General features: G+C 44.9%; 2 protein-coding genes and 2 non-coding genes across 10 annotated transcripts in view; 1 reads left to right on the forward strand and 3 right to left on the reverse strand.

The window, feature by feature from the left end:
• The window catches only part of Dennd2b (DENN domain containing 2B), a 199,668-nt gene extending 198,489 nt beyond the window's left edge, over nucleotides 1-1,179 (forward strand). For all 7 annotated transcript variants that reach the window (XM_057777384.1, XM_057777383.1, XM_057777385.1 and 4 more), the window contains one exon: nucleotides 434-1,179. In XM_057777384.1, the coding sequence (XP_057633367.1) occupies nucleotides 434-468 (35 nt within the window). In that variant the 3' untranslated portion in view covers nucleotides 469-1,179. The remainder of the gene's footprint in view (nucleotides 1-433) is intronic.
• Nucleotides 1,180-5,984: 4,805 nt separating this feature from the next.
• On the reverse strand, nucleotides 5,985-8,646 carry Rpl27a (ribosomal protein L27a). The gene is made up of 5 exons (XM_057778347.1): nucleotides 8,587-8,646; nucleotides 8,185-8,248; nucleotides 7,851-7,926; nucleotides 7,199-7,373; nucleotides 5,985-6,391 (listed from the first exon to the last, which is right to left on the reverse strand). The coding sequence occupies exons 1-5, from the start codon at nucleotides 8,587-8,589 to the stop codon at nucleotides 6,263-6,265; spliced, it is 447 nt and encodes a 148-aa protein (XP_057634330.1). The 5' UTR covers nucleotides 8,590-8,646; the 3' UTR covers nucleotides 5,985-6,262.
• LOC130880830 (small nucleolar RNA SNORA3/SNORA45 family) lies at nucleotides 6,602-6,732 on the reverse strand. The gene has a single exon (XR_009057635.1). It is a non-coding gene; the product is annotated as a small nucleolar RNA SNORA3/SNORA45 family (small nucleolar RNA).
• Nucleotides 7,581-7,710, reverse strand: LOC130880831 (small nucleolar RNA SNORA3/SNORA45 family). Its single transcript, XR_009057636.1, has one exon. It is a non-coding gene; the product is annotated as a small nucleolar RNA SNORA3/SNORA45 family (small nucleolar RNA).
• Nucleotides 8,647-14,011: the final 5,365 nt, after the last annotated feature.

A 14,011-nucleotide genomic window follows, 5' to 3' on the forward strand; every position in this document is an offset into this window, starting at 1 on the left:
AAGTTACTTGTTACTGATGGAGATGGTCAAGAGGAGCTGTCCCCTAAAATATGGCAAATCTGTGCACCCGTTAAGTGAGTTTTTTTTAGTATATTCCTTCCTTTTATTCACATGAGCCATGAGTGATAGTCATATTTGTTTTTGTAATGTCAGAGTGATAGTTCTGCAAAGCCCCGGTCCTTCAGAGAGCTCAGTGTGATATCAGGACCATAGCAGATCTTTTTAAAAGGAAACCAAAGCCAGAGATGCAGGTTTTGCTCAAAGTCACACAGTGACTGATTTCAAGTGTCCTGTGTTCCCTACCTTACAGAGCTGTCACCCTAGTCTGTCTTAAGTAGTTCTTCTGCAAGGAGAGGAAGGGAGGCAAGGTAAAAGCATGGAGGTTGGAAGGGTACCATGAAACATCCTCACCTTTGCCCTCTCTGGCCCACAGGCAACAAGATGAAGTTCCTCCACAAGAAGAATTAAATACCTTTCCCATTGCAGAGTGTAGTGTTTGCAGAGCCTGGGGAGAGGACCTAGTATGGGACCCTGTAGGCTGTTGTGGCTACTCTGTCCCTACAGACCTCACCTCCAAGCCAGTCCACCTCTGCCTTCACCATATCCAGGATACTGTTTGTAAATAATCTGCTGTAAGCTTTCATAACTGTCTTTGTAACAAGCAAAGAGAAGCTGGTAAATATTTGTATATTCCCAAAGGGCCGGGTGCTTTCCTGCCTTGCCTGAGCATGGATGGAGTCTTGCTGGGTGCTGGTGACTGGCCAATTATGTGCAGCTGACTGTCTCAGCCAAACCACTGATGTTTCCTGAAGGCTTCTGGCCTGCCTGCCTGAGATCCCTGCTGCCAGTCTCAGGCCCTGGAGAGCAGGTGCTGTCTTAATTATGTACAAGAATACTGTTTTTGTTGTTTTTAAATTCTAGAGTTTCAATTTTTCTTTCTTCTTAGTAGTTCCCTATCCCCCCAAGCCTCTGTTTCTGAAAGGCAAGAACCACTCTGCCCCTACTTGCAACGTAGAGCCAGGTACTTGGGCCTGGTACTCTCTTGTTCCTTCCACCCTCTGACATGGTCCATGAGTCATTGGAGCGCAGCTCCCAGTCAGTGGTGGCCATGATGCGGTACAGGGCATTCCTCCTTCCGTCGTCCACAGGTGTTCTCAATAAACTGCGCGTTCATGTGTGCCTAAGAGTCCCATGTGTTCTCTGGTTTCATTATCTAGTTATCTCCAAACAGGTAAATCTGGATCAAACAGTGTCCTTCAGGTAGCTAGGCAGTTAGTAAAGGGGTTAATTTCACGTGGGCTGCTGGCCGTCCCTGAACACAAGTTCTCAAAGTAGAAGACACCTGTCACTGTCCTCCTTAAGCTTCCTTCTCTGGCAGCCCACTGCTCACTTGGGTGTTTCCAATGATGGAAAGAGTGCTCTTTGCCCGCAAGTATCTAAGTGACATTATTAGGTAGCCTGACTTCACTGGACTGCAGCCCAAGTACACTAAGCTGACTCAGCCCTCACCACTGCCAATGACTCCTCCATGTCGCTCTTAAGTTTCCCCCATTAGAATCCTAAGTATGAGCCGGGCGGTGGTGGCGCACGCCTTTAATCCCAGCACTCGGGAGGCAGAGGCAGGCGGATCTCTGAGTTCGAGGCCAGCCTGGTCTACAAGAGCTAGTTCTGGGACAGGCACCAAAGCTACAGAGAAACCCTGTCTCAAAACAACAACAAAAAATCCTAAATTCAGCTATTCTAGGGAAGAAGACGGGAAACAGCAGCTTTACTTAGGTTTCCTACCCATCAAGGCCTTTGTAGAGTAGACCTTGGAAACTCCTGAGGTAAGGGATACTGGGCTTGGGAGGATGTGAACTGAACATTTCCTGTCCTCACATCCTAACCTATTTAAACTAGATAATCCCATCCTGGGTTTCTTCCCATCCTCAACCCCTTTTCACTGATACCTATGCAAGGCCCTAGCCTGTCCATGGATATGCCTGCTACTTGCTTTAGAAAATATGTAGAGGGCTTGTCTTCTGGGAAGGCAAAACAATCTTCTGGAAAAGCCTCCTAGTTGGCTTTATGTCAAGAAAAAAGGGGAAGGTTTGTGGGTTTCCAAATGAGGCCAAGAGCATATAACAAGAAAATTGAGTTGGGTGCAGTCACCTCCAGCTCTCAGCAGTTAGCTCAGCCTGGGATTCCTGACCGAGTAAATTCCTTAGGAAAAACATCCAGTTCCCCAAAGGTGCTTTTGCTTTGTCGGCCTGCCCTCATTCGTATTTCCTCCTTTGATGTGTGCCCAAAGAACCTCCAGACATATAGAATCAGACTGCAAACTGGAAGTGCAAACTTTTCCTAAGTTTTGAAGCTTTTATCTATTTTTAAAATATAGTGCATTCTGATGCTGGAACAATGACTCAGTAGGTAAGAAAGAACTGGCTGTTCTTTCTTCAGAGGATTCTGGTTCAATTCCCAGTACCCACACGGTGGCTCACAAGGATCTCTTAACTCCAGAGGATCCAGACATATATGTTGGCAAAGCATAACTTAGAGCTGAAGTAACTCACCTTAATTTTTTTGTTTGTTTTTTGAGACAGGTTTTCTCTTGGGCTTTGGAACCTGTCCTGAACTCAGAGATCTGCCGCCTACCTCTGCCTCCCAAGTGCTGGAATTAAAGGCGTGCACCACCAGCGCCCGGCACTCACCTTAATTTAGAAATCCCCATATTGCAGCATGCCTGGTGTGTGGGGGGCTGGTGGAAAATTGAAGGCTTTCCAGGCTCTGCTTTCACACAATCAAGGATTCTCAATCCTATCAGGTCTATCAGGTCAAATCCTCCTCCAGTACCCCCTCCAACAAGAGTTTCTCTGCGTAATAGTCCTGATTGTCCCAGAAATCGCTCTATAGACCAGGCTGGTCTCAAACTTGCTACCACTGCCCAGCTCTTAACAGCAACATTACTATCACAACACAAAACTCATAGCTAACATGACCTATATAAATGTAATAAAGTTTATAACAAGTCACATTTCTAACACCTGCACATAGAATTACTGTGAAATTTGGTTTCATAAATACTATGTCACAGATCCTACTGAATAGATGTCATCAAGGGTTTTGAAATGAACAAGTGTCACTGAACCTGAAGCTTGCTGATTCGTCAAGGCTGGCGGATCAGTGAGCCCAATGCATCCTCATTGTCTCTACCTCCCCAGTAGGAGGGATTACAAGCATTTACCTGCCATCACACCTGGCTTTTTCATGAATGGTGAAGGAACTTGTTCATTTCAAAACCCTTAATCATAAACACACACACCACCACCACATACACCTGTCTATTGCATTAAGGCTCTTGGCTAGCCAGGCACACTGACATACACCTGAGATAAATTCTTGGGTGTATAATGGATTATAGGCTAGTCTGGGCTACAGGAGACTATCTGAAGATCAAAACTGGGCTTTGGGAAGATGCCCTTAGTTGTCTGTCTCCTGCAATGTATGTCAGCTTCTAAAATGCAGTTGTCTCACCATTGTTACTTGTAGCATTCTGCTGTTTTTTGAGGATCAACGAGGCATTTATCTTAATTGTTCTTTAACAAAAGTTGGGGAAATCAGGTAAGGGGTAAGAATCTGAATGATCTGAGAAGCAGTGGTGAAGCGATTAGTGACCACACTCCTATGGTTCCTCCATCCAAAAGGACAAGAGACCCTCTCGAAGCCCTGCTCAAAAACTTCTATGGCTAATTTTGGTCAGCTGGTAGCTACCTCCGCCCTTGGATTCAAAGCAAATTTTATCAGCAGTCTTGGGGAGGGTCAGAATGAGATCAAAATATACATAACAGATCAAAGTCTAACTTAGAGTGCTAGCTAGGTACAATCCTCAGTCTGTTCAAGTTAGATCCTTGCATTCTTAGGATTCCTACCAAATGAACCAGAGGAAACTTATATGAAAGAGAAAAAAAAGGTAGGATTTGACTTTTAAATATCATTGCAGTCAGAAATACTCTAGTTTTACCTGCTCTCTCCCTTGTAATACTTCAAGTTCTTGTCTTACGATCTTCACTAATTTGTTTTTCAAGTTTCTCTGTAGTTTTGCGGTCTGTCCCGAACTAGCTCTTGTAGACCAGGCTGGCCTTGAACTCAGAGAGCCACCTGTTTCTGCCTCCCAGGTGCTGGGACTAAGTGCACCACCACCACCAGGTGACACTTCTATAGCATCCCTTATTCTATCAATGCTTATGGCCCCTCACTGCTAAGGATACAATGTTTCAGAGCAGCTCTCAGTATATTTTCAAACTAAGAACCTGTGGGAAGCCAGGCCGTGGAACTCAAGCCACCACCAACTAGGTCAGTTTTTGAATACCTTCATGGCTTTGAAGATTTATTGTGTGGGGTTGGAGAAATGGCTTAGCAGTTGAGAGCATTGGCTGCTCTTCCTTTCAAATTCCAGCAGCCACATGGTGGCTCACAACCATCTATGAGATCTGATGCCCTCTTCTGGCCTGCAGGCATACCACTATATACATAACAAATCTATCTTATAAAAAAGTCATGTATTCGTTGTTCTTGTTTTACATATTGTTTACCTTTTTAATTTTGAAGCTACCCTGTTGCTTTTTGGAGAACTTTAGAAAACAGTATTCAAATTTTGTTCCACAATGATCTATGGCATTTGGGGTAGAATTATCACAGCTGCCAAATTTTTGTTGGAAAAAAGTATCCTTTCATGTATGTCTACTTTGTATCCTCAAGTGACTTTCACAACTAGTGTGACTTGAAGAAAAGATCATTGGCCAGCAGGTAAAAGTTCTTGCTATGCAATCCTAACAAGTTCAATTCTAGGAACTCATGTACAAGACTACAAAATTGTCCTGATTTCCACCGGCACACAGGCATACCCATCATACACATAACTGTGTCCATAGTCAGTACTAGGGGTGACATAGAATATTGCAATTTTATGTCAGACATAGTGGTTTTGTACTCAAAAACTTAAAAGCTCTCATGCTAAGGGATTGGCAGACAAGGATGAGGCTTGAGTTCTGGATCCTGCCTCTGTGGAAGGAGCACATTCCCAGCCCAGATGGCTTAGAGACTTTCCAATAGGAAAGTACATGTACTTTAAAATTTGGCCAGCTCTGATAGCCTTCTACAAACTATACTGCAAGGAAGGCCTGACTCAGACCCCAGCATTAGGTAATGAGACATGACCATGAGCTGCAGCCTATGCAGAAATTATGGACAGCAGCGCCAATTCCCAACTGTTGTCAGAGGTATGCCAACAAGCTGAAAAGCTCAGGCTGTGCTAAATTCTTAACATTAGTCAATGTTTTTTTGCCATTTATGTCTGCTCACCATTTCATAAAACAGACCATACAACTTCATGCTTAGCACAGGTTGTTCTGTCTGAACACTAAACTATGTAGTATAAATGTTTAAAACTTCAATATTGAAATTGCACTCATTTTGACTGAATTACCAGCTTTTAGCCCCTTTAGCAACTGGATACACGCTAAGTAAAAGCAGGGAACCACAGGCACTAAAAACTAAAGGAATTTCATTCTTGCAGGTAGATAGATACATCAGTCGGTAACGGAGCCCCAGCGATCAGTTTCCACTTCACTGTCAGCACCACTCCCAAATCAATAATCAATTCCACACCATTTCATCTGAGACCCGAATTCACTCTTCCTGCCCACCCTCTCTTCCTGGCCCCACTCCAAGCCTAGTAACGAGCCATTATAGGAAACTTTTTGGTAGGAATCTAGACAGCAGAATTTCACATTTTCTGAAAACTAACCCAACCTGATTTCTAGTCCAAAATACTTTTGTTTTTGAATCAAACCATCTCATTATGTGGCCATAATACTGCACAAAGCAGGCTGGCCTCAAATCCAAGACCCACCCACCTACCCATGCTTCCAGAGTGCCAGGATTAAGAAGACATGTGTTGCCAGGTTGCTAGAATTTTTCCTTACGATACATTTTCAACTAAAAGTAACAGTGTTTATCAGTTTCTTGAATAGCAAGACCCATGTACTATATATACATAGGGACATAATGAATTTGTGACTGCTGCAATCTAAGCCACTGAGTACACACACAGGCACATGCTTTGAGATGACCACACTGTGACTGAAATCCATACCTCACATTTTCCTAGGACCTATTAGGCAGGTCCCAGCATACTGACAAGGATACATAGAAATGTAACCAAAGAACCTACACTCAGACCACTTGGAAAGTGTTAGCATTTAATTGGCCTCCCTGAGTGGCTTCAAGCCACCAGAACACAGGCACCTCCAACACCCTTTATCTTCTCTTCAGCTCTTCTGCTGAAAAATTTGGCTTTCACAATGACAGGCTGCTTAGGGAGCTTTCCCTTCCCCAGAACTTTGTAGTAGCCCTAGAAGAGAAAAAAATATTCTTAATACACTACAGCAGATACTGAACATCCCAGGATGCAGGTAGGACCTGTTCTCCTTTTTGAGATAGTCTGTGTAACCTTGGCTGGTCTGGAACTCAAATGTAGGAATGGGCTCAGAGATCCAACAACACATCCATAGTGCTGGGATTAAAATTAAAGCATGCACTACCATGGGTCGGCTCAGGTAGGACATGTTTCTGATCTGGGCACTAACAGGGACACTGAAGACCCCTACCAGTGAATCGAGACCAGCAGATTCTCTTCGAGAACTCTAGCACACCAGGACAACCACCATGTCAAGATGTGACTCTAGTCTCGGCTAAACACATACCTCCCCACTCTGCAGGTACCTCCACTAAATAGGCCAGGAATGGAATTATGGCTACACACCTATGGTGTGGGTCTCTGCACTTAAGCAGTGAGTGGGGAAAAGTACTCTTCTCTATATAGGGCCTTGAATGAACACTGTGAACAAATTATGTACTCATGTTAAAACCAAACCTGTTAGAATCAGCATAAATATAGGAAAGCTTATTTACTGAAATGATAGCTAATATTTGTTTGAAATGAAAGCAAATAATGTGTTCTCTGAACTCTCCACATTTAAGGACCAAAGAGAGGGGGACAAGTGCTTGTTGGAACCAATTCAATTATCTGCAACAATTCTACTAAAATGAGGGCTCTCTAATCGGCAATGCCACATATATTTAGGTTTGGCTCCAGAGGAGATAAAGAGGATAAAATTACAAGTTCCCTTAAGGATAAGGAGCACACCAATTCACTCACCGATCGCACGACATCGATGATGGGAGCAACTCCAGTCTTGTTCTTGGCAGCGTTGACCCGAGTCTGCTCACTGACCAGCGTCCACAGTTTATCCAGATTGACAGTCGGGCAGAAGCTCTGGTTCCTCTTTAAGTGGTAATGCCTCATCCCAACTTTCCCGAAGTAACCTGGATGACTGGGAAGAGAAGGCAAGCTCATCTTTGAGGTTCTCTCCTCCTAGTGTAATGTTAATTTTCACCGTCGTAAACTTTGACACCGCAGAAACTCGAAATACACTGAACTAGATCTTCAGTAGCTTCACTCACTAGCACCCATTTCAAGAGGATCCCTAAACGCCATCCTCTAATGGCTGGATAAAAGCCAACCTAACCTCCATTCTTATGCATGTCACTAACCTGGTGACTGGCCGTGTCAGAAAGTCCACAGCCAGTGAATAAGGTCAGCAGTTATTCTTCGAGGACTCTAGCACACTAAGGCAACAATCAATACCTGAGCGTGACTCTAGCCTCGGGCAGGTTCTCTGACACATCAAGTCGCTAAAGCTAGCAGTAACCTAAGTCAAGAAGCCGATTTCCGAAGGTTCTAAGTTATACCCTCTGTCCCTACCTCCAAAGCCGCCGTCAGTTAAAACCGACCTCCAAGAAACACTCACTATTTGTCGAAGTTGATCCTGTGATGATGCATGCCTCCAGCGTTCCCGCGTCCTCCTGGATGCTTGCGGTGTTTACCTGCAAACATGCAAAGCTACATGGCTATCAGCCTTCTCTAGATGGTCACTTTTCCGACGTTCCACATCACAGCGCTGTGCTTAACTTTCACTCGCTACCAACACAAAATTATCTTAAATTTCACTAGAGTGTCTTTAAATGGGGAAACTGCTGTCCAATCCGATTGGCAACAAATAGTTTTTCCTCTACTCGCGTCTAAGTGGTTCAATCGTTCAGTAAACACCCCAAAGGCCTATCACGAAAGAGGCCCACACTTACCGATGCGGCCATGGCCGTGGCTCACGTGGCCCCGGAGTTTCCGGGTCTTCCTCAGTCTGGATGGCTATACGGGAAAAACAGCAAAGTGGTTAGGCTTACGAAAAGGGTAGGCTTGCTGCCTGAAATATGCCTGCAATCAAGGACTTGCCTTCTGGAGCACTCAGCAAGGTTGAAGTTACCCGACGGGGCCGGACGCCCAAGCCCGCGTGTCTCAGGGATCCGAACCCCGGCTGGAACACGCGGCCCCGGGCTCCTCGCCCCAGACCAATGCGTGCCATCCCCCGCCCCGCAAGCTACGCGTAGCCACGAAGACCCACTAAGATCAGGGCAAGCAGCTGAGATGTAGAGAAGGAGAGCTCCGAACCGCCGCGAAGACGCGGAGGCCAAGAAAGGAAGACCTACCATGGCGGTGGCAGAAAGGAAAGAGGGAGGAACCAGCGAAGTATCGCGAGGTAGCAAGTGTGGGGGCGGGACGAATCATCATTTCCGGCCAGGAGGCTGGTCTTGGGAGGGGCTTCGCCCTCACCGGCTTCCGGCGCCCGCCAGCCGCTTCCTTTCCGTGTAGGAGGGCGGGATTTCCCGCCGGCGCCGGCGTCTCGGAGCGAATCCTTGGAGCGGCGCAGCGGGCGGCGCGTTCAGATCACCTTGCTCTGTTATGGTTGTGTTGTTTGCTGACTCCCGGCCGTTGTGAAGCTGCTTCACGGCCTCTGCCCTCCCTTGCGTGGGCACTACCCTTCTCCTTGCCTCTTGTCCCATCTTTATGGTCGTCCTGTCAAGTTTGAACAGCCTGCTGTGCTTCAACAATCTAGATTTCGTAAATATTTTGTCTAAACACCACGTTTAAATTTTCTTCAGAACCTGGCTGATACGCTCTTACTGGGACCCGAGGTTCCCAGCCCAGTGTGCTCCTGATGCAAGCATTTCCGGTGTGGGCCTTCTTGGACCTGTTTTGTCAGTGTTTCCTTGAACCACCGCACAATCTTGCACGTAACTCTCTTCATTACCAAGTTATTTGTCTCCCAGTTGATCCCAAATACTTTAAAGGTTCAAGGATTGGCCATTTTTTTTTCTCTAAATCCATGAGTTCCTAGTCTGTAGTATGTTTATTAAGAGTTCAAAAGTGCTCCAAGTGCCCTGCGTGTGCACAAGATTCAATCCCCTAAATCTGTTAATTTTTTTTTTTTTTTGGTCTTGTTCTGCTAAAGAATATTCTAGCCAAAATACCCTAGATCCTCCTTATCTCTGTTAGGACCCTTTTCCTTTCTTCAGCCAAACTCCCCAGAGCTTGCAATGGAAATCTTGTCCAGTTGCTAGCTTCTTTGTTCAGTGTTTTTTATTGTTGTTGTTTTTGTGTGTGTGTGTGTGTGTACTTTTTGTTTATTTGCTTTTTCAGACAGCATTTTACTGTGTAGCCCTGGCTATCTTGAAACTCATTCTGTAGACCAGGCTGGTCTGGAGCTCAGATCTGCCTGCCTCTGCCTCCCAAATGCTGGATTTAAAGGCTTGCACCACCACCCAGCTCTTGTTCAATGTTTAATCTATTACAATCTGGGCAGTTCGGTTTTAGTTACACCAAACTTTATTAATCTTTATTTGCATGTTTTGAGGCAGGGTCTTACTCTGTAGCCAAGGCTGGCTTGAGCCTCCTGACTTTTGGAATTACACTCTCAAAAGACGTGATTGGCATGATGGTCTATAACTTACTCACTTGGGCTATAATAGTGCATCTATTGTCCTTATTTAATTCCTGTGTAGGCAGTCTTATTGATGAGACTTCATGGGTGTAGCTTCTGCCATTCCTGGGAGACACTCTCCTAACAAAGCCTCTGCTCTCTGTCCCTCTTCTGCAATGGTCCCTGAGCTGTAGGTGTGGGAGCTGTTTTATAGATTATCCAGTGGGACTGGACTCCACAACTCTACATTTTGATTGTTTGTGGTTTTCTATATCAGTCTCTCTTTGCCTGATGCAAAAGAGGACTGAGGACTATTCTTACCTGTGAGTACAAGGGCAAATGTTTAGAATTACCCCTGTCTTCACTAGCCCTGAGTAGCTAGTTTTCTGGTACCAGCCATGATTTCCCTAAACTTAAACTTTTGATCTTCCAGTCTCAGCTTCCCATATTCTGAGATTTTTAAGCATGTGCCAGTATGACCAACTTTTCCTGAACTCTTTATTTTTATTTATTAATTTATTTATTTTGGTTTTTTGAAATAAGGTTTCTCTGTAGCTTTGAAGCTTGTCCTGGAACTAGCTCTTACAGACCAGGCTGGCCTTGAACTCACAGAGATCTGCCTCTGCTTCCCTGGAGAGCTGGGATTAAAGGCGTGCTCCACCACTACCCGGCTTTTCCCTGAACTCTTACCTTAATATTCTGCTACATCCAATAGCACTCCGGGCCACAATGGTATTAGCCCCAACATCTTCAGAGTGCTTTGAAATTTACAAAATGTATTGGCCTGAGGATTTAGGATGGTAGTTTCATTTTATGCATGAGACAAAAGAATTGTGTGACTTGTCAAACAAAGTTATATAGTTGGTGAGATACAGGGCCTGGGCCTAAACTTACCTTTCTCTCTCCAGATTCCCAGTGTTTACCTCAGTGACCCCTCCCTTTCTGACCTCACGACATTATGATCTTCATCTCCCCTTCATCTCACAGGCATTATACTACCTGTGACCAGCAGAGAGAGGGGTTTGAGAGTAGGGAACAAGATCTTAAAGACCGTCTGCTGTCTGATAAGTGTGCAGGTGATGAGCCACATTACTTAGAACTCCTATTGGGAAAAGGACCTGTCAATGGAGGTAAGGGGGTCAGAGTCTGGGGAACGCAAAGTAGCAGCAAGTGAACCTGAATGGCCTTGGATCAAGGGCCAAGTCACGGCAAGGGCTGGAGATAGAATCCTGTTTCTGAATAGTTTGCCAATCCTCTGGCTACATCTATACAGAGGATGTTTGGGGAAGCTACATCCTCTCCTCGGGACACCTGCCTGAACAGACCCTTTCCTGAGTGAGTCCAGGACCCGCTGTTGGCTTCTGTACTGACCCAAGAGTCTTAGCAATAGCTTGATCTCTAGAGTAGAGACAGCGTTTGTCCAGCTGTGGCTTTTCTAGGCAGCTCCCTTTCTTCCTCACAAGGTAACTGGATGACTCATGGCTCCTGTGCTTGTTCAGCAAAGTCAGCTTCCTCAGGTCGATAAGCTCTGACAAGACAGAAAAGGCTCAGTTCTGGATCTGCAAAGTTGAATAGCAGCCAGTTGTTAAGGCATTAGGTTGCCCCCTACCCACAGATGGGGCATGACCTCAAATGTGACCCATGAGAATTGTCCTTTGTGACAGTTCTATGAAGTACAGCATAGTCTTATGACATCGCAGTCATTTGAGCTGTTTCAGAGGGCCAGGGCTCAGAAAATACTTGTGAAATGAAGCGAAGTGAGTTGACACCAGGCAGCAGCCACCTGGTGAGGCAGGTAAACCTCAGACCTCCCTCCATGTGGCCTTGGGAGCAAGACAAGCACACTGTCATCTGAAAGAGTGCCCTGGTGGCCCCTTTCTCTCTGTCACCTCTCTGGGCTCCTGGTTTTGCTTTGTATTTCAGACATCAGCAGTTCTTGGAAGTATGTACACTTCAGACCTATTGTCTGTCACCTTCTTTTTCTGTTTGTTTGTTTGTTTTGAGACAAGGTTTCTCTGTAGCTTTGGTGACCGTCCTGGAACTGGCTCTGAACTCACAGAGATCTGCCTGCCTCTGCCTCCTGAGTGCTGGGATTATTTATGTATGTATGATTGTCTGTGTGAGTGTATGACATGTGTGCAGGTATCTGCTGAGACCAGATGAAGACATTGCATTCCCTGGAACTGGTGTTCCAGGTAGTTGTGAGCCACCCAGTGAGGGCACTGGAACTGAACTTGGGTCTTCTGAAAGAGCAGCCAGTTCTCTTAAGTGTGGGGCATCTCTCCAGCCCCAAACCTTGTCTTGTTTCATCTTTGATTGGACATTTGGAAAGATATGTTGTTGTCATTTTAAAAAGAGACTACTGGCCTGGCATGCACCACAGGTCTTTAGTCCTAGCACTGGGGAGGCAAAGACATGGATCCCCTCAGGGCCAGTCAAAGCTACCATCATGAGACCCAGAGAGAGAGAGAGAGACAGAGACAGAGACAGAGAGACAGAGACAGAAAGAGACAGAGAGAGAGAGAGAAATTCAAAGAGAGAGAGAGAGAGAGAGAGAGAGAAATTCAAAGAGAGAGAGAGAAATTAAAACTAAGAGCCAGAGTCTGTCACTTTTTTTAATATGAGAAGTAGAGAAAAATTTGGAAGTGCAGATTTACTCTATAGGGAGTTTTAAAATGTGTATGTAATAGTAAAATACATTAAATAAAATGTGTATGTAATAGTAAAATACATTAAATAAAATGTGTATGTAATAGGAAAATACATGAAAAGGAATTCTAAAAGAGTATAGACATCTCGGACATACTGCCTCACAAAGTCTCATGTCACTTTTCAGGTCACGGTTACATGAAAACATAGCTGCCTGCAGAATTGATCACAGGAGTGTTAATCCTCATGTGTGTATGGAGTATGTGCATGTGTGGGTGTGAATACCACATACATGGACATCAGAGGCCATATTCTCTTGAGACGAGGTCTTTTACTGGACCTGAAACTTGAAGTTTTGACTAGACTTGGCTGACCACCGAGCTCCTGGAATTCACCCATCTTCATCCCCCAACACTGGAGTTAAAGTCGCGCATGGCCATTTATGGCTTTTATTAATCTGTGGAGCTAGGGAGTCAAACTCCGGTCCCCAGACTTTCACAGCACGTGCTCTTAGCCGCTGAGTTGTCTCCCTTAGTCCTGTGTTATTCCTTCTGTAGTCTGCCTTTTAATTCCATGACATTTTCCTATCATTGCCCAGTAACGAGGATTTGTTCTTATTTCTCATGGTGCCGGGAGCTGACCCCGGTGCTTTGGGCATTCTAGGTAAGCACTGATGTTCTACCTCAGCTCTTCAGGTTGGTTTTCAGCAGCTGAAGAGGAGTTTGCCTTCAGTCTGCGTTAAGCCATTTGCTTGTGTATTTTGTTTTTGTGTTTTGGTTCTTACTCTGGTTTTTGCTAGAGACAAAGGTGCACTGAACATTCTGTATGATGGACTTTTCCTTTTGATCAATAACTTGTCTAGAATAAAATCTCAGGAGAGATATTACTGAGTTATAGAGTACCCTATATGAACATTTTGGGATTTATCTTATGTTGCTCTTTTTTCAGATGGACTATACCAATGTGCACCAGCAGTAGGTATGGTTTCTAATTCCGTTTCAACTTCTTGGTCAGAGCTTTGGTCTGCCCTTTAAGTAGTTTTGGATATATAGTATTTAGGGGGAAACCCGTAGGCTAACAGGTGTTTTCTAAAGCACAAAGCAAAAACCAAACAAAAACTGATTTGAGGATTACGGATTACTAGTCGCCCCTCTTTCCCGTGTGGGACTGTGTTTGTTTTTAAATCTTATTGTCCCACCTGACAAATACATCCCACAAGCCTGTCGGAAGCCAGCCTGGGAAACCCTGCCGTTCAAGTCCACGGCAGTAAACTGTGAAGAGGATGTTCATATCATAGTACAAACAAGAGAGGCTAACTAGTTAGGTTTTAATTTAATTTCACAGGGTTCAATTACTGTGAACACAGAAGCCTTCAATGAACACAGAAGCCTTCAATGAACACAGAAGCCTGGGTTCATTTCCCTGCTCTGCTTCCACTAGCTGAATTCTATTGAAGAAAGAGCATGGTCTGCTTGAATGTGTTTTTCTTAGCTTTGAATAAAAAC

This window comes from Chionomys nivalis, chromosome 8, assembly GCF_950005125.1.
Source record: "Chionomys nivalis chromosome 8, mChiNiv1.1, whole genome shotgun sequence".
NCBI lineage: Eukaryota > Metazoa > Chordata > Mammalia > Rodentia > Cricetidae > Chionomys > Chionomys nivalis.

Excerpts from the sequence above, each read along its gene's own strand:
- Rpl27a (XM_057778347.1), bottom strand. Across the intron at positions 7,374-7,850 it reads AGGATCAACTTCGACAAATA|TCATCCAGGTTACTTCGGGA; the intron begins GTGAGTGTTTCT and ends TTCTCTTCCCAG. Across the intron at positions 6,392-7,198 it reads TCATCGATGTCGTGCGATCG|GGCTACTACAAAGTTCTGGG; the intron begins GTGAGTGAATTG and ends TTTCTCTTCTAG.